Raw genomic sequence first — 21,129 nt, 5'->3', positions numbered from 1 at the left:
ATATTACCAGACTTCAAATTATACTATAAAGCCAAGATAATCAAGACAATATGATATTGACAGAAAAACAGAGATACAGACCAATGGAACAGAATTGAGAGCTCAGAAGTAACACCACATATATATGGACAATCTTTGACTAAGTAGAAAAAAGCACAAAATGAAGAAAAAATAACCTCTCCAATAAATGGTGCTCAGAAAATTGGAAAGCCACATGCAAAAGAATGAAACTTGACTACAGTTTGTTCCTTTGCACAAAATTAATTTAAAATGGATCAAAGACCTAAATATAAGAGCTGAAAAAAATAAATCACAAAGAAGAAATAAGAGGTACTTGGCTGAAGAGAAAATTCTATGAATTTGACCCCAAAGGCAAGGAAAGTAAAGGCAAAAATAAATGAATGAAATGATATCAAACTAAAAGCTTCTGCATAGCAAAAAAAACCCTGACAAAGCAAAAAGGCAGCCTACCAAATGGGAGATGATATTTGCAAACAACAGCTCTAATAAAGGGTTAATATCCAAAGTACATAAAGAACTCACAAAGCTCAGCAACAAACAAGCAAACAATCTAATTTAAAAATGGGAAGAGAACTTGGACACTTTTCCCAAAAGGGCATACAAATGGTCAATAGATATATAAAAAGATACTTATCTCCGCTAGGTATTATGGATATGCAAATCAAAACTATAATGAGATACCCCCTCACACCTGTTAGATTGGCTGTTATCAGAGACAGGTAATAACAAGTGATAGAGAGGCTGTAGAGAAAAAGGAACTCTCATTCACTGCTGGTAGGAATGTAAACTGGTACAGCAATTATGGAAAAAAGTATGGTGGTTTCTCAAAAAACTAAGAACAGAATGACCATATGACCCAGCAATTCCTCTACTGAGTATCTACATCAAAAACTCAAAAACAATGAATGCAAAGACCCATGTACTCCCATGCTCATCGCAGCATTATTCATGGTGGCCAATACATAGAAACAACCAAAATATCCTTTGATAAAGAATAAAAATATGTGGTGCATATATACAATAAAAAACTACTCAGCCATAATAAATTATGACATATTGCCATTTACAACAACATAGATGGATCCTGAGAACATTATACTGAGTGAAATAAGTACACATATTGATCGACTTACGACCTATGCAACTTACGACCATTCAACTTTACAACCACAATAGCTAGCCATGACTGCTTCGCATCTGGCAACGCAAGCGTTGCCCAGCTGGGCATACAACAGTGCAGACCAGCTTCCAGCAGCACTACCATCTCCGCATGCAACATTTCAACTGTTATCCCGGACTTGGTACAGCAATTTGTGTTTTATGTCTTGGATATTTTTCATCAAACCCTTTCCAAGATGTCTACCAAGAGGAAATTGTCTTTGTAAATATTAAACCAGTTGTACTGATAATGCAGTGTTTAACTTAAATGTGATGAATGTAAAAATAAGAAACAAAATGGTGTAGAGATTATACAAATGGCATAAAATGAACAAAGAAAATTATAATATACAGTGTATCTGTAAAGTCATGGTGCACTTTTGACCAGTCACAGGAAAGCAACAAAAGACTCTAGAAATGTGAAATCTGCACCAAATAAAAGGAAAACTCTCCCCGTTTCATACCTATTCAGTGCAGTTCGATGTGGGCCCACACACAGATTTTTTAGGGCTCCTTAGGTAGCTATCCCGTATAGCCTCTACAAATTCGTCACTGACTGATGGCCTACCAGAACGGGGTTTCTCCACCAAACTACCAGTTTCCTTCAACTGCTTATCCCACTGAGTAATGTTATTCCTATGTGGTGGCGTTTCATTATAAATGCGCCGATAATCACATTGCACTTTGGTCACAGATTCGAATTTAGCGAGCCACAGAACACACTGAACTTTCCTCTATACCATCCACATCTCGACTGGCATGATGATGGGCTGCTCCACTGTATACACGGTGTTACACCATCATCTGTGCAGGAACACATGCTGCCACATCACCATACAGAAACTGAGAGGGTTTTCCTTTTATTTGGTGCAGATTCACATTTCTATCGTCTTTTGTTGCTTTCCTGTGACCAGTCAAAAGTGCAACATGACTTTACGGACACATTGTATGAGATTAATAAAAGAAAATTAAGATAAAATATGACTTAAAGATTTTATAACATCATTTCACAGTACTGTGCATATAGCCTACTCAACTTACACTCAAATTGTGTTACAACCAGTCTGTCAGAACCAATCGTGGTCATAAGTTGAGCACTAGCTGTAAATCAGAAAAATCTAAGAACTGTATGATTTCACACATTGGTGGGATATAAAACTGAGACTCATAGACATAGATAAAAGTAAAGTGGTTACCTGGGGGATGGAAAGGGGGAGAAACGACAGACAAATATGCAGTGATAGAAAATGATTTTAACTTTGGGATATGGGCATGCAGGGCAGTCATCATTTTAAAGGCTATAGAGATGTTCATCAAAACCCTAGGTACTATTGTTGATTAGTGTCATCTTGTTAAATTTAATTTCAAAATTTTAAAATCAAAAATTAAAGACAGGCCCTGGCCGGTTGGCTCAGTGGTAGAGCGTCAGCCTGGCGTGCAGAGGTCCCAGGTTCGATTCCCGGCCAGGGCACATAGGAGAAGCGCCCATCTGCTTCTCCACCCCTCCACCCCTCCTTCCTCTCTGTCTCTCTCTTCCTCTCCTGCAGCCGAGGCTCCATTGGAGCAAAGATGGCCCAGGCACTGGGGATGGCTCCTTGGCCTCTTCCCCAGGCGCTAGAGTGGCTCTGGTCGCAACAGAGCGACGCCCCGGAGGGGCAGAGCATCGCCCCCTGGTGGGCAGACCGTAGCCCCTGGTGGGCGTGCTGGGTGGATCCCAGTTGGGCGCATGCGGCAGTCTGTTTGACTGTCTCTCCCCATTTCCAGCTTCAGAAAAAAAAAAAAAATTAAAGACAGCCTGACCTGTAGTGGCACAGTGGATAAAGTGTTGACCTGGAACACTGAAGTCGCCGGTTCAAAACCCTGCACTTCTCTGGTCTAAGGCACATATAGGAGCTGAAGCTTCCTGCTCTTCCCCCCTTTCTCTCTCTGTCTCTCTCTCTCTGTCTCTCTTCTCTAAAATAAATAAATAAATAAAAAGAAAAAATTAAAGACAAAATCTAATAGATTGCTGTCTTCCTGCTCATTATTACTTTATCCCTTCCACTTAACAATCATCTGAGAAAGCCTACTTTATATGGGTTTCTTAAATGTCAGATCCTTCAACAGCATAACCTCCTACCCACTTCAGTTCATTCTTCTGGGTGGTCACAAAACTGAAGTCATCCTTTCTGAAATAAATCACCCTTTCATGCTAATATTACCAGGATTACTAAATTAATGTCTATTATCACCCATATTTTACATATTTACAAATAGCTTAGCTTCTGATTCTGAATAAAATGTTAATTTTTAAGGTAAATTGTTATCTAAAGGAATAAAAGTCTAGATCTCACTATAAAGCTCCAGAAAACTAATGAAAGATTCACTCCACAAAATCACAGATGGTATGAATGTTTTCTGAAATACATGAAACTTATAAAGAGGTCCCAGTTCACATAGTTCACTTTTTACATTTATGATTTCTGGAACCAAACATGTTTGTTGTATTAAGTATGTCTCTTAACAACTCTTTTATTTTATTTTACTTTTTATTTATTTATTTTTACAGAGACAGAGAGAGTCAGAGAGAGAAACAGATAGGGACAGACAGGAATGGAGAGAGACGAGAAGCATCAATCATTAGTTTTTCTTGCGACACCTTAGTGTTCATTGATTGCTTTCTCATATGTGCCTTGACTGGGGCCTTCAGCAAACCAAGTAACCCCTTGCTCGAGCCAGAGACCTTGGGTCCAAGCTGGTGAGCTTTGCTCAAACCAGATGAGCCCGCACTCAAGCTGGCGACCTCAGGGTCTCGAACCTGGGTCCTCCGCATCCCAGTCCGTCGCTCTATCCACTGCGCCACCGCCTGGTCAGGCAACTCTTATATCACCTATTATTGATATTCTTATCCTACTTGTTGTCAATGTGTTACTTGGAAAGATATGCAATTGAAATATAAAGCTATTACTTGGAAATGTGAGTACACATGAAGAATATATATTGGCCATAATAATATTGTCTTTTAGGACACCTCTTAAATGTTATATGCAATACAGTTTTTTAGAATATACAATTTAATGCTAACCTAATTCCAGTGTTATTTAATAGTCAAGAAATCTTTTACAAACAAATCATTTTCTTGATTAGTTTACATGCTATTTTGTTAGAATATTTGTTAGCTAAGTATATATAAGTCAGAGAGTATTCTTATGTTTAAACTATGATATTTAAATTAGTTTTATATGTATTCTTCTATTATTCTTTACCTATAAATATTTAATTTTAAATACAAACCTATCCATATACAGATTATATTTAAAAGTCAAAACCAGGGGTCCCCAAACTACAGCTTGCGGGCCACATGTGGCCCCCTGAGGCCATTTATTTGGTACCCCCGCACTTCCGGAAGGGGCACTTCTTTCATTGGTGGTCAGTGAGAGAAGCACAGAATGTGGATGCAAAGCGCTGCGTCGCTCACATACAGTACTACTTTCGGTGATGCGGGATGCACACATCACAGCTCCGGAAGCGCGTCATATCACTTGTTAGGGCTAGCAGTGACAAATATGGAACCGGACAGTGACCATCTCATTAGCCAAAAGCAAGCCCATAGTTCCCATTAAAATACTGGTCAGTTTGTTGATTTAAATTTACTTGTTCTTTATTTTAAATATTGTATTTGTTCCCGTTTTGTTTTTTTACTTTAAAATGAGATATGTGCAGTGTGCGTAGAAATTTGTTCATAGTTCTTTTTATAGTCCGGCCCTCCAATGGTCTGAGGGACAGTGAACTGGCCCCCTGTATAAAAAGTTTGGAAACTGCTGGTCAAAACCAAATATAAGTCCTTAGAAGAAATAATGAATTTGGAACTATTGTATGATCAAGTGATACTCTGTGTCACACTAAAATATAGCATCGACAGCAAAGATACAGAGAACAGATGACTGGTTGCCAGGGGGAGGAGAGTTGAGGGCGATGTGGAAAAGGTAAAAGGGTTAAAAACTACAAATTGGTATCACAAAATAGTTCTGGGAAGTAAAGTACAGCATAGGGAATATAGTCAATATTGTAATAATTACATATGGTGTCACACGGTGTTGGGCAGATAAAATATATTATGCTCACTTTGTTAGAGATGGTGCTGCCCACATGGAAGCCCGTTGCCCAGGTGATTGCTTGGGATGGGCGTGATTGAATTAATGTGTGTTGGGGGTGAGCGGTGGGCAAGCAGGATCCTTGTATCCTGGGGCTTGGTTTTAGGACTAAGCCTTTCCCACCCTTTCTGATGTGGGGTGGTGTACTCATGAGGAATCCCATCATGCCTCAGATGAGTGACTTTGTATTAGAGACTTCCCTATTTGTATATTGGATTAAAGGTTTGGATATCTACACTATAAAGTGGAGCAGACCGGGAGCTTGCTCTCTCAGTTCCTGAGATTAGCATTAGAGAGGAGAGCAGAGAAAGGCCACATGGAGGAGGCCAGGAGAAGCAGCCAAGATGGTGGAGTGCTGAAGGAGAAGCCAGTTTGTACAGAGAGAAGGAGATGAGAAACAGAGGTGAATAAGGCTGGTGAGCTAGAAACCTTTGATTCTAGGAATCTCGGATAAGTCAGTAGCTTTGTGAGCACTGAATGAGTGGTTTTTGGAGCTCAGTGTGTGTTTTTACTTGCCCGCAGGTACAAGCTAGGATTAAAGCTAATGGCCCACCAGTTCATGGCTCTGTTGTTTCATCACCGTCTGTCCGAATCCAATGAGAACCTGCATGAGCCAGACTGCTGTGATGGTGGCTGTGGATACTGGCAGATACTCCTTTCAGCTGGGCTATCATCTTCTGGAGACTGTGGATTGCAACCCAGCCTGATTCTCCTCATCCTCCAAAGAGGAACTGAAAACACCAGCTCCTGCTGCCAGAATCGAGAATCGGGCCGCTGCTGCCTTCTGCTCCGGAGACCTTGCAGCTCCATACCTGGCCTCAGCCTCAGCCCCAGCCTCCTGCCGCTGCTGGCTCTCCACAATGTCCAGGGCAAGCTGCAACTCATGAACCTGTGATTAACCTTCTCCAGTGTCTGCTCCATTTCCAAAGGAATCTCACGAACCTGGTCGGCCGCCTCCGGTGCTTGCTTCAGCTCCAGGGTTGGCATCTCTTTCTCCCATGTTTCCTCCAGCTCCTTCCACTGCTCAGTTTGCAGGTCCCAGGTAGCCTCTTCCACAGAGCTCTCAGTTTCCTCACACATGGCTGTAAAAGTCAGCCAGCCTACGGTCCCCAAAAGGACAGCCATGGGGAACCATAACAGCAGCCAGTCCTTTACTCCACCGCTCAAAAGTGGTGGTGGCTCCTTGCCAATCTGTATTGAATCCTGCCACAAACTACGCCAAATGTAAGGCCAGGAGCCGCCATCGTGGCCATTCACATGCAGGTTCCCATTGGATTCAAACAGACAGTAATGAAACAATGGAGCCAAGAACCGCTGGGCCATTACCTTTAATCCTAGCTTGCACCCAGCAGGCAAGTAAAAACACACACTGGGCTCCAAAACCCACTCATTCAGTGCTCACAAAGCTACTGACTTATCTGAGTGTCCTAGAATCAAAGGTTTCTAGCTCACCAGACTTATTCACTTCTGTTTCCCATCTCCTTCCTTCTGCCTGCACAAACTCTGCACAAACTGGTTTCTCACTCAACACTCCGCCATCATGGCTACTTCTCCTGGCCTCCTCCATGTGGCCTCTCTCTGCTCTCTGCTGTCTCCTCTAATGCTAATCTCAGGAACTAAGAGAGAAAGCTCCCATTCTGCCCCCCTTCCATAGTGTAGAAATCCAAACCTTTAATCCAATATACAAAATAGAGAAGTCTCTAATACAAAGTCACTTATCTGGGGCATAATGGGATTGTACCACCCCACATCAAAAAGGGTGGGAAAGGCTTAATCCCAAAACAAAGCCTCAGGCTACAAGGATCCTGCCTGCCCATAGACCGTCCCCAACACACATCAATATCACCTGGGTGATGGCTTCCACGTGGGCAGCGCCATCTTTAACAAAGTGAGCATAATATATTTTATCTGCCAAACACCATCTTAAGCAAAAAGGGCAACCAATATCATCACCTGGGCAACGGGCCTCCACGTGGGCAGTGCCATCTTTAACAAAGTGAGCATAATATATTTAATCTGCCCAACAACAACCATCTCGAAAAACCAACTCAGGACTAAATGAAAAGTAATCTATAACCAAGGATTCACAGAAGACACCATATTGAGACTGGTAGGAAGGGTGGAGGTGTGAAAGAGCTGCCCCCACTCCCAAGAGTGAGCAGCAGCTGAGGGTTCTGAGGTACATCTCAGGTAAAGGGGAGATTAGCCCTGAGAAATTTAGGTCCTAAACCCCAGGCTGGGTGCCCCAATCTGGAGGGCCAGAGCCTAGAAGAGGTGCCCACAGCATTTGGCAGTGAAAAGAGGCAAAGTTTTGTCACCAGAAAAAGACTGAAGTTCTAAGACACAGGCACCCTTTCAAATGGTCAGTGCAGAAAATCTGTTCACAGCCACTTATCCTCACATTGGTCAGATGGAGGGCTGAAAGGACTAGAGTCACATGAAGAGAGTGTAAAATTGGCAGCGCAGGGAAAGACACTGTGGGGAGTAGCCACTGGAATCACTGTACTGAATCATTCTCCAATACCACTGATGAGCTCTCCCTTTGGATATGCATATTTTTCTTGGGTGGAACAACCCCTCCTGCAGCGTTAGCCTAGGGTAAAGCAAGTGCCCCACCCTTGGTAATCTCTCTTGCCTCACCCTACGGAGATTGGGCTCCACTGAGAAGTACGCAGCCTTAACCAGGAAGCAGGGGGCATGAAGTGACTCTGTTTTCTGGCACTTACACTGGAGTTTTTCCCCACACTCTCCCAAGAGTATGACTGGTGCTTCTGCCTCATGGGAGATTCTGTAGAATCTGTCCAGACTGTGGGAAGACCAAATCTCTGGGTTTCAGAGGCCACACCCATTGAACTGCTAGTGGCCATACTCTACTAAGACCTGTGAAAAAATTGATAATAGACTGATGCCTGGGACCATGGGTGAAAGCCACAACCACCACCTTTTCTAATCCCTGAATAGCCCAAGACTCAAGATTTTACCCGAAGTTTTTTTAGTGGTTGTGCCCAACAAGTAGCTAGCAAACAGAGGCAGCAAGAAAACAATCTCAAAGAACCTTGGGCCTTTTGCTGATGCCCCCAGGCCTGGGGCTGTTAAAGCCAATCTAGGGGTGCAGCTTGGTCCTTTCATGTGCACATAAGCCCAGCAAGGCAGCCACAAACTCTGGATTGCGTATAGCACCAAAAAGTTTACTGATGCCCTGGCCGGTTGGCTCAGCGGTAGAGCGTAGGCCTAGTGTGCGGAGGACCCAGGTTCAATTCCCGGCCAGGGCACACAGGAGAAGCACCCATTTGCTTCTCCACCCCTCCCCCCTCCTTCCTCTCTGTCTCTCTCTTCCCCTCCCGCAGCCAAGGCTCCACTGGAGCAAAGATGGCCTGGGCGCTGGGCATGGCTCTGTGGCCTCTGCCTCAGGCGCTAGAGTGGCTCTGGTCGCAACATGGTGACGCCCAGGATGGGCAGAGCATCACCCCCTGGTGGGCAGATCGTCGCCCCTGGTGGGCGTGCCGGGTGGATCCCGATTGGGCGCATGCGGGAGTCTGTCTGACTGTCTCTCCCTGTTTCCAGCTTCAGAAAAATGAAAAGAAAAAAAAAAAGTTTACTGAGGGTCAGTGATGAGCAGTTTCTTACACTGGTCTACACCAGGTTCCCTCATATGAGAGCTAGAGCAAACAAATCCAGTGGCCAGACACAGACATCAGAGCAAGATCCAACTAACATTACTAATAGCATATCCAAAGGGAAAGCTCATCAGGCATCAAACCCAGCTGAAATAAATTTTGTTTTCTGTGGTCAGCACCAGCACAGAAGCTTACATGCATTAGATGAGGTAGAGCCTCACAGTCAGCCAGCATAAGTTCCAGATACCCTGCCCATTTGGGCTAAGCTCCACAGGGGGAAGAGTATGAGGCTCAGAGCTCATACTTTCAGAGTGTGGGTTCCTTGGAGCCTATTGGTGGGACCAGATGAAAGGCTTAGCTACCTCCTGCAGGAAACCTCACAATCAGCCCAAATGGAAGTCTCTTTCTCAGAGACTTCCTTCCAGAGACCACAGGCTACTCAGCAGAAAAAACTTCTACAGTGGAGCTGACAGTTCACCCAATCTGAATCTGCTGCTCACCTTTCTGGGGAGAAATAGAACTGGATTTCCAATAATGGCTGAGGGATTAGGCTCTAAAGTAGGGGCCACTTTCCCCATACCAAGCTCCTGACAAATAGAGCCCTCAAAAGGGGGTCTCACTAACATCCTTTTGATCTCAGTTGCCCTAACCCACCATGCTTGCAACCTGTGGAGGGGTTGGTGGGGTGAGACCAGTCTGAGCTCTATAATCTTACTATAGAAGACTCTGCAGGAAATACCAGGCAACTACAAGAAGTGGAGGAGCTGAAAAGTGGAGGAAAATCTTAAGAAACTTGGGTCCTTTCAGGAAGTTGCTTTCAGCTCTAACAGGAGGAAGTCAACCCTTATACACAGGTTCACCTCTCCCGCACACATCCAGGCACATAAAATGCAGACACCAACAGTGAACAGAATGGTAGCTTCAGACAGGTAGCCCTGAGTGGGTTATAAACAACTTCAAACATCAACACTTACTGGAACCCTACCCCAGAAGACCCAGAAATAACACAATCAGTAGTGAGCTGCAGACCACAGCAACAATAGATTCAACTAGCCACACAAGCAGCAACCCCAAAGGAGGAGTCCAGCAGGCACCAGACTGCTGAGAATAACTATGACCCATAGAACAGACACTGCACAGTGTTTAATACATATGATCAAGGTTGACCCTTAAAGCCAGCCAGCCTGAAGGGTTAACTCCACCCACAAAAGGACAAACAGCAATCAATATATACATACAACAGGAAGGTAAATATTCCCCTCAAGAAACATTCCTAGAGCAATGAGCTCAGGTGGTCTGGACATAAATACCACTGAGCTTACCTTTCTCATAAAGACACCACAACAAATTCCAAAGTCAGAGCAGAGATACCTAATACACAGACAAAATGGGCAGACAAAGAAATATGACCCAAATGAATTAACAAGGAGAAATCCTCAGAAAAAGAACTAAATGAAATGGAAGTAACCAAACTATAAGATGCAGAGTTTAAAATAATGTTTACTGTGAGGTTTAAGGAACTTAGAGTAAGAACGGATGATCAAAATGAGAACTTAAAGAGATAGTAAGCATTAAAAAGAACATTGAAACCAGAAAAAAGAACCAGTCAGATATGGCAAATACAGTATCTGAAATGAAGACCACACTAGAAGGATCAACAAGAAGTTGGATGAAGCAAAGGACTGAATCACTGATTTAGAGGACAAGATAAACTTAATTCCAGAAGCAAGTCAAAACAGCAACAAGAAAAGAGGCTCAAGAAGACTGAGGAAACTTTCAGATCTCTGCAACATCATGAAGCAAAGGAACATTCAAATCATATGGGTTCCTGAAGGCGCAGAGAAAAAACAAGGAATAGAAAACTTTTTTGAAGACATATTTCCAAGTAATAGCTTTATATTTCAATTGCATATCTTTCCAAGTAACACATTGACAACAAGTAGGATAAGAATATCAATAATAGGTGATATAAGAGTTGCCTGACCAGGCGGTGGCGCAGTGGATAGAGCGACGGACTGGGATGCGGAGGACCCAGGTTAGAGACCCTGAGGTCGCCAGCTTGAGTGCGGGCTCATCTGGTTTGAGCAAAGCTCACCAGCTTGGACCCAAGGTCTCTGGCTCGAGCAAGGGGTTACTTGGTTTGCTGAAGGCCCCAGTCAAGGCACATATGAGAAAGTAATCAATGAACACTAAGGTGTCGCAAGAAAAACTAATGATTGATGCTTCTCGTCTCTCTTCATTCCTGTCTGTCCCTATCTGTTTCTCTCTCTGACTCTCTCTGTCTCTGTAAAAATAAATAAATAAAAAGTAAAATAAAATAAAAGAGTTGTTAAGAGACATACTTAATACAACAAACATGTTTGGTTCCAGAAATCATAAATGTAAAAAGTGAACTATGTGAACTGGGACCTCTTTATAAGTTTCATGTATTTCAGCAAACATTCATACCATCTGTGATTTTGTGGAGTGAATCTTTCATTAGTTTTCTGGAGCTTTATAGTGAGATCTAGACTTTTATTCCTTTAGATAACAATTTACCTTAAAAATTAACATTTTATTCAGAATCAGAAGCTAAGCTATTTGTAAATATGTAAAATATGGGTGATAATAGACATTAATTTAGTAATCCTGGTAATATTAGCATGAAAGGGTGATTTATTTCAGAAAGGATGACTTCAGTTATGTGATCACCCAGAAGAATGAACTGAAGTGGGTAGGAGGTTATGCTGTTGAAGGATCTGACATTTAAGAAACCCATATAAAGTAGGCTTTCTCAGATGATTGTTAAGTGGAAGGGATAAAGTAATAATGAGCAGGAAGACAGCAATCTATTAGATTTTGTCTTTAATTTTTTCTTTTTATTTATTTATTTATTTTAGAGGAGAGAGAGAGAGAGAGAGAAAGGGGGGAAGAGCAGGAAGCTTCAGCTCCTATATGTGCCTTAGACCAGAGAAGTGCAGGGTTTTGAACCGGCGACTTCAGTGTTCCAGGTCAACACTTTATCCACTGCGCCACTACAGGTCGGGCTGTCTTTAATTTTTTTTTTTTTTTCCTGAAGCTGGAAATGGGGAGAGACAGTCAGACAGACTGCCGCATGCGCCCAACCAGGATCCACCCGGCACGCCCACCAGGGGAGACGCTCTGCCCACCAGGGGGGATGCTCTGCCCCTCAGGGGCGTCGCTCTGTTGCGACCAGAGCCACTCTAGCGCCTGGGACAGAGGCCAAGGAGCCATCCCCAGCGCCTGGACCATCTTTGCTCCAATGGAGCCTTGGCTGCAGGAGAGGAAGAGAGACACAGAGAGGAAGGAGGGGGGAGGGGTGGAGAAGCAAATGGGCGCTTCTCCTGTGTGCCCTGGCCGGGAATCGAACCCAGGACCTCTGCACGCCAGGCCGACGCTCTACCACTGAGCCAACCGGCAAGGGCCTGTCTTTAATTTTTGATTTTTAAATTTTGAAATTAAATTTAACAAGATGACACTGATCAACAATAGTACCTAGGGTTTTGATGAACATCTCTATAGCCTTTAAGATGATATAAATTTATTTTTTATTGATTAAAAGTTATTCACAAGATTGTAAAGGAATAAACAAGTCTCTAAATGTACTATAACTAAGTCTTTAAATATGGCTGCTTCATATGAAGTGATAAAATATCACCTAATATTTTGAGCAGTATAATATGTGGAGTTTAAACTTATCTTTAATTAAAAATAAATACTTCTGGATACTTGGAAAATACTAGCAAAATAAATGTCAGAGAGAACAGTGGCAATACTTCTGCGTACTGCATTTCTATGTATTTTTAGCGACTTTTGCTTTTTTATTTCTCTAAATGAGCTTGTATTCCTTTTATAATATTCTTTTAATCAGTATGGCATTGAAACTAATTTTAATGTTCTTTGTTGGCCATCTGCAATTTCTAATTCTGTATTAAACATATAAAACCTATGCAACAAAGAAACACGTTATTTACAAAAAAAAAACAAAAACTAAACCATTCAACAAGATTAGTTGTTTCCTGAATCCACAAAATTCAAATCCAACACAATTCTTAAAAAATCTTAATCCTGCATGTTCACTTATAGACTTAAAAGAACCTGAGAAGTTCAAATTTATGATGGTGACATACTCAAATGGAAGAGAATCTGCAACATTTAACTCATCTATCACCAAAGAAAACACAAAGAGAATTCTCAAATATGCTTTCCTACTCCTTCTTTCAATATCATCAACTTACTGACTAGAGTGAACATGATTTCTAGATCATATTCTTTCATCCATTCATTAGGAATGGGGTCAAGTGAAAAGGTGATGAGAGAGGCAAAGGTCCTATTATTTTCTACATTCCTAGATAATAATGAAAAACTATTTGGAAAGCAAAAGTTAAAATAAATTCCTCTGTTCTCTTTTCATACAACAAAATGTTTCCATTTCTCTGAAATTACTTACTTGGGAAATCATATATCATGACATCGGAGTATATAAGACAACCAGAGAGATTCTGTCTACAATTCATTTGCCAAAAGACTAGGACAGTGGTTCTCAAATGTTTTGAAGTCGGGGCACATTTAAAATCCTACAAACAATTGTAGGCACACTATATACAAATTTCTGAAAATATGTTATAATAATTAAGTCAAATATTTTAAAAAACATATAAAGTCCAAGCATGCTTTTATGGTAATTAAACAAAATAAATACTACAAAATTAAATTTACTGACATTAAAAAACATTTTTATGTTACTTTTTTTTTTTTTGTATTTTCTGAAGTTGGAAACGGGGACGCAGTCAGACAGACTCCCGCATGCGCCTGACTGGGATCCACCCGGCATGCCCACCAGGGGGCGATGCTCTGCCCATCTGGGGCGTTGCTCTGTTGCAACCAGAGCCATTCTAGCACCTGAGGCAGAGGTCAAGGAGCCATCCTCAGCACCCGGGCCAACTGCTCCAATGGAGCCTTGGCTGCGGGAGGGGAAGAGAGAGACAGAGAGGAAGGAGAGGGGGATGGGTGGAGAAGCAGATGAGTGCTTCTCCTGTGTGCCCTGGCCGGGAATCGAACCTGGGACTCCTGCACGCCAGGCCAATGCTCTATCACTGAGCCAACTGGCCAGGGCTTTATGTTACATTTTTTGAGTTATGCTTTTTAAAGTTCGTGAAGAAAAGGGGTTAAAAATTTTTTAAATAGCAAAAAATTCTTTTTATATATATAGATACATTCTTAGTAAGATTTAGTAAAATCGGCAGGTCCTGGCATGGATGTGTTAAGATTTTTCATTCTTGTGTTTATGAGAAACATAAGCCTGATGTGTCCTAGCGATTTCTTCAATGTTTGGGCATATATTTGAAAGGCAAACTCTCATTTCCTCATCAATACATTGAAGAATCCCTCTCTTTTTACTCTTAATTGTGTTGAGTGCAGAAAACCCCCACCATACAGATCATCTTAACTTTACACCAAACAAAGGATAGAAGAAACTTGCCTCCAGTCTTTCTGGGGAACATGGGAGGTGGTGTAAACAATCCAGCACCACAGCTTAACAGCCTTTTGCTACCTAATCAGGCCAGTGAGGTAGGGGGTTGGACAGACTGTCAAATTACAGCCAGTTCCCCACACTTCTGTCCCCCAAAATTCTAAACTCCAAAAACCCTGTTGGTCTTTTGGTCCCAAACAGGCACATATTTCTCTGGAATACCATAGGGCACACCTGGAATCTTCTAGGGTGCACCAGTGTGCTCTGATGCACATTTTGAGAACCACTGGACTAGGGTGACATTAATCATTTGCTGATTTAGATGGAATGTTTTTTAAAAAATTCTTTAAAACTTAAATCAGGGCTTTAGTTTGGAGACCTGTGAGAATCATATAAGGCTCTACCTGTAGACTCCAGATGTCTTCCTGTTTCACAGCAGTAACAGGCTGCTTCAGGAATAGTGGGTTTCCCTCACAGTAGAATTCCCTCAGCTTCAGATGTTGAAACTTTCAAAACAAAATAAAAACTTAGTTTCATGACAAAATAACAAACTTCACTCCTGAGGCTACATCTGCAAACAAAATTAGATTAAAAGTGCTTTATTTAGTAATTGTATTCCACATTACTTTTTTAACAGCTGGAAATTTTTAACTACACAGTCCAGGTGTTAGAAGCATAAGAATTTTCACGCTGTCATGAATGGCATCACTCATGACCTTAGAGGTCACTGGTGACATCCCTTAGATTATACAGCTGAGAAAATGTTTTCAAGATAATAAAATTTATTAATAATAGAATAAGGGTTAATTAATCAAAAGCTGAAAACATTTTGCAAGTAATATTTGCTAGAAAACCAAGTCTAATGAAAAATAACATTCTAATATACAGCAAAATCAAAGTCTTAAAGACTGTATTATAAATTTTACATTCAATGTGGAAGAGAATCATCAACATGTTCTCATTGTAACCTCTTGTGCACAGTGAGAATTTTTCAAAAGGAAAATATAATTCACAGAATATTCACTTTTCTACGAAGAAAAGCTAATCTCAACTAGAGTCTACAATTTGAGTAGAAAAATTAAAAATTATCTTACATTAATATTATGCCTTGACTCATTTAGGGAACTACTTTTCTAAGCCTTAGTTTTATCTGAAAAAATGATGAAAAAAAGACCTATCTTCAGGTAAAACAGTTCTCTAGAAATTTAAAAAAAAAATCTTCATTTGTGGCATATTTTGATTTCATGGTATGAATACACTTACACTGGTTGATTCCAGTCACTGAACACAGAGTTGAAAAGAAACATGGAAAATCAAATCTTGTGTGCCAGGATAACCTGGCTTTTATACCACCATAACTCACATCTTTAATTTATTTTATTTTTAATAGAAAATTAAATTTAATGAGGTGACATTGAATAATAAGAGTACATAGGTTTCAGGTAAATATTTCTATAGCATTTCAATTGTTGATGGTGTGGTGTACCCATTGCCCCAAATCAACTTGCCCCTCTTTGTTCCTTGTCAATCGACTACTCCAAAATCCCTTCCCCCTGGTAACCACTTCACTTTTATCTATGCCCATGGGTCTCAGTTTTATATCACTTATGTGTGAAATCATATAGTTCTTAGCTTTTACTGATTTACTTATTTCTCTCAGTATAATGTTCTCAAGGTCCATTCACATTGTCATAAATGGCAATTTATCATCATTTCTTGTGACTGAGTAGTATTCCATTGTATGTATGTACCACCCCTTCTTTATCCAATCCTCTATTAAAGGACAATTTGATTGTTTCTATGTCTTGGCCACTGTAAATAATGCTGCAATGAACATGAGGGTGTATGTGTCTTTACATACCAGTTTTCAAGTTTTTGGGTAGATCCCAGTAGAGGGATTGCTGGGTTATATGGTAGTTCTATTATTAGTTTTTTGAGAAATCACCATACTTTCTTGCATAATAGCTATACCAGTTTACATTCCCACCAGCAGTGAATGAGGGTTCCTTTTTCTACACAGCCTCTCCAACACTTGTTACATCTCTTGTTGATAATAGCCAATCTAACATGTGTGAGATAGTAGTATCTCATTGTAGTTTTAATTTGCATTTCTCAAATAGCCAGTAAAGATGAGCATCTTTTCATGTATGCTTGCCATTTGTTCAGCCTTTGGGAGAAGTGTCTGTTCAGGTGCTCTCCCCATTTTTTAATTGAATTGTTTGAATATTTGTTGCTGAGCTTTGTCTGTTCTTTATATATTTTGGATATTAACACCTTATTGGAGCTGTTATTTGCAAATATCATCTCCCATTTAGTTGGCTGCCTATTTGTTTTGTTGTCGGTTTCTTTTGCTATGCCAAAGCTTTTTAGTTTGATATTGTCCCATTCATTTATTTTTGTTTTATTACTTTGCCTTTGGAGTTGAATTCATAAATTGCTCTCTATGGTCAAGTTCCATGACTTTAGTACTGGTTTTCTTCTATGTATTTATTGTTTTAGATCTTTGATCCATTTTGAATAATTTTTTGTGCATGGAGAGATATGTGGTCCAATTTCATTCTTTTGCATGTGACTTTCCAATTTTACCAGCAACGTTTATTGAAGAGGCTCCATTGTGTGTGTTTGTGTCCTTTGTCAAAGATTATTTGTCCATATACATGTGGCTTTATTTCTGGGTCCTCAATTCTGTTCCACTGGTCTTTCTGTTTTTCTTCCAGTACCATGCTGTTTTGATTATCATAGCTCTATAATATAATTTTAAGTCATTCTTTTTCCTAAGGATAGCTTTGGCTATTCAGGGCTTTTTTGGTTCTATACAAACCTGGTAAATTTTGGTTCTATTCCTTTAAAAAAAATGACATTAGGATTTTGATGGGGATTGCGTAAAATTTGTATATCACTTTGAGTAATATGGCCATTTTAACTATGTTGATTCTTTCAATCCATCAACATGGAATATTATTCAATTTCATTGTCTTTTTCAATTTCTTTCAATGTTTTCTAGATTTCAGTATATAAGGCATTCACATCTTTTAAGTTTATTGCTAAGTATTTTGTTGTTGTTGCAATTATAAAAGAAATTGTTTTTTTATTCATTTTCTGAAATTTCATCATTGGCACATAGGAAAGCAATGCACTGTTGTATATTACTTTTGTATTCTGAGACTGTACTGTAATGGTTTATTGTTTCTAATAGTTTTGGTGGAGTCTTTGGAATTTTCTATACACAGGATTATGTCATCTGCAAAAAGTGATACCTTTACTTCTTGTTTCCCAATATGGATACCTTTTATTTCTTTCTCTTGCCTGATTGTTCTGGCTAAACTTCCAGAACTATATTGAATGAGAATGGAGAGAGTGGACAGCCTTGTCTTCTTCCTGATTTTAGAGGAAAAGCCTTCATTATTTTCTTCACCATTTAGTATGTTATCCGCTGATAGTTTGTTTAAATATTGCATTTATTATCTTGAGGTGCTTTCTTTCCATACCCATTTTATTGACTGTTTAAAGCATAAGTAAATGTTGTATCTTATTGAATGGCTTTTCTGCATTTATTGATAGGACCATATAATTTTTATTCTTTGTTTCATTGATGTGGTATATTATGTTAATCAATTTACATATGTTGAACCATCTTTGTCCTCCTGGAATGAATGCCACTTGATCATGATATATTATTTTTTAATGTGTTCTTGTATTCTATTTGCTAATATTTTCTTTAAAATTTTTGCATTTCTTTCATTAGAGATATTGATCTGTTATTTTCTTTTTTTGTGTTGTCCTTTCCAGATTTTCATATCAACATTATGTTGGTCTCATAAAATGTGTCAGGAAGTGTTGCTTCTTCTTCTTTTTGGGGGGAAGACTTTGAGAATAATAGCAACTAAATCTTCTTTGTTTCATAGAATTCACTCATGTAGTCACCTGTTCCTAGACTTTTATTTTGGAGGAGGCTTTTGATAATTGTTTTTATTTCCTCCCTGCTTATAGGTCTATTTAGGCCTTCAACCTCTTTGTGACTCAGTCTAGAAACAGTGAATAGTTCTAGGAATTTATTTATTCTACAGTGTTCATTTTGGTGGCATATAATCTTTCATCGTATTCTAGTATTATCTTTTGTATTTCAATGATGTCTGTGGTAATTCCTCATTCTATTTCAGAATATTTTTATATGAGTCTTCTTTTTCCTTAATGAGTCTAGCCAGAAGATTGTCAATTTTTTTTTATTTATTCATTTTTAGAGAGGAGAGAGAGATGAGAGGGAGAGAGAGTAGAGAGAGACAGAGAGAGAGAAGGGAGGAGGAGCTGGAAGCATCAACTCCCATATGTGCCTTGACCAGGCACGGTTTTGAATCGGTGACCTCAGCATTTCCAGGTCGACACTTTATCCACTGTGCCACCACAGGTCAGGCTCAATTTTATTGATCTTTACAAAAAAGAGACAAAACACCCAGCTCATTGTTGTATTAATTTTTTATACTTATTTTGTTCTCTATTTCATTTAGTTTTGCTCTAATTTTTACTATTTCCTATTTTCTGCTGACTTTGGGTTGCCTTTGTTCTTCTTTTTTTAGTTCTTTATGATGTAATGTTAGGTGTTTACTTGGTATCTCTCTTGTTTCTTAATATAAGCCTGTAATGGATAAACTATTCTCTTATTACTGCTTTCGCTGCATTCCAGATATTTTGATATGTCGTGTTGTCATTTTTTTTTTTTTTTTTGTATTTTTCTGAAGCTGGAAACGGGGAGAGACAGTCGGACAGACTCCCGCATGCGCCCAACCGGGATCCACCCGGCACACCCACCAGGGGCGACGCTCTGCCCACCTGGGGGCGATGCTCTGCCCCTCTGGGGCATCACTCTGCCATGACCAGAGCCACTCTAGCGCCTGGGGCAGAGGCCAAGGAGCCATCCCCAGCGCCTGGCCATCTTTGCTCCAATGGAGTATCGGCTGCGGGAGGGGAAGAGAGAGACAGAGAGGAAGGAGGGGGGGTGTGGAGAAGCAAATGGGCACTTCTCCTATGTGCCCTGGCTGGGAATCGAACCCAGGTCCCCTGCACGCCAGGCTGATGCTCTACCGCTGAGCCAACTGGCCAGGGTCTCGTGTTGTCATTTTTATTTGTCTGTATATATCTTCTGACCTCTGTTTTTATTTCTTCTTTGACCCAGTCATTTTTTAGAAGTATGTTGTTTAATTTCCACATTGTTGTGGGTTTCCTTACTTCCTTTTTGCAGTTGAATTCTAATTTCAAAGCCAACCTTATGGTCAGAAAATATAATTGGCATAATATCAGTTTTCCTGAATTTGTTGATGTTACTTTTGTGGTCCCACATATAATTTATCCTTGAGAACGTTCCATGTACACTAGAAAACAATGTATAACCTGATGTTCTAGAATGAAATGTCTTGTAAATATCTGTTATGTACATTTTGCCTAGTGTGTCATTTAATGTTGATATTTCTTTATTGATTTTGTTTGATCTGTCTATAGACTACCATGATGAGTTGAGATTTCCAAGTATGACTGTGTTTCTGTCTGTTTTTATTTTTACTGCAGCTAGTAGATGTCTCATATATTTTGGTGCTTCCTGATTTGGTGCATATATATTAAGAAGTGTTATGTCTTTTTGACACAATGTATCCTTTATCATTATAAAAGGTCTATCTTTGTATCTTGTTAACTTTGTTGTCTTGAATTCAGCATTGTCAGATATGAGTATGGCTACACCTACTTTTCTTTAGGTTTTATTTGCTTGGAGAATTTTTTTCGACCTTTCACCTTGAATCTACTTTTGTCCTTGCAGCTTACATGTGTCTCTTGAAGCCAGGATGGCACTGGGTGTTGCTTTTTGATCCAATCTGCTACTCTGTGCCTCTTTATTGCTGAGTCCAGTTCATTTACAATTACGGTAATTATTAATGCTTAATGATTTCCTATAGCCATTTTATGTTTTGTTTTCTGGTAGCTCTGTGTCTCCTTTAGGTCTTCTCTTTGTGTTTCTGTCAGTTGCTTTTGTTAATGGTATTCCATGCTTCTTTCCCTGCTTCTTCTTTTTTTAAAAGCTATCTGTTTCAGTAGTGTCACTTTTGTGGGTGTTTACTATTAGGTCGTTAAGAGAAAAAATGTCCATATGTACAAGAGTCCTCTTTCTTATGAGTGCTTCTTCACTCCATCCTCTTTTTCCATTTAGATCTTTATCCTTTTCTCTTTTGTGTTATTGTTATCAGAAATTACCCTTGTTTTTGTTGTAACCTTGTTGGAGCTTTTACTTGTAGTATTTTTTTCCTTGTGTCTAGTTGAATAACTCCACTGAGTATTTCCCACAGTGGGGATTTTCTGGTGATAAATTCCATCACCTTCTGTATGTCTGCAAAAGTTTTTATTTATCCTTCATATTTAAAAGATAGTTTGGAAGGATAAAGTACTCTTATCTAGTCTGGTAATTCCTCTCTTTCAGTACTTTGAACATTTAGGTCTACTTTCTCCTGGCTTGTGGTATTTCTGCTGAGAATTCTGATGAAAACCTAGTGAGACTTCCTTTATACGTTATGCTCTTTTTTTTCCGTAGCTGCCTTGAGGATTTTTTTTTTGTCACAGAATTTTGACAACTTAATTACAATGTGCCTTGAAGAAATTTTGTTTGCGTTGAGGTAACTCAGCATTCTGTTTACTCCTTGGTTTTGAGACTCTCTTTCCTTTGGCTTGGGAAATTCTCATCAATTAT

The 21,129-nt window shown here is 39.9% G+C and overlaps 1 protein-coding gene across 1 annotated transcript in view; it reads right to left on the bottom strand.

The window, feature by feature from the left end:
* Positions 1-21,129, bottom strand: part of LRRC69 (leucine rich repeat containing 69) — a 122,866-nt gene that overhangs the window by 49,697 nt on the left and 52,040 nt on the right. Inside the window, exon 7 of the mRNA XM_066379096.1 lies at positions 14,807-14,908. Coding sequence (XP_066235193.1) covers positions 14,807-14,908 — 102 coding nt within the window. The remainder of the gene's footprint in view (positions 1-14,806; positions 14,909-21,129) is intronic.

The sequence above is a fragment of the Saccopteryx leptura genome, chromosome 3 (assembly GCF_036850995.1).
Source record: "Saccopteryx leptura isolate mSacLep1 chromosome 3, mSacLep1_pri_phased_curated, whole genome shotgun sequence".
Taxonomy (NCBI): Eukaryota; Metazoa; Chordata; class Mammalia; order Chiroptera; family Emballonuridae; genus Saccopteryx; species Saccopteryx leptura.
Note: the sequence above shows the minus strand (reverse complement) of the source record. Positions and strands in the feature narration are given on the sequence as shown.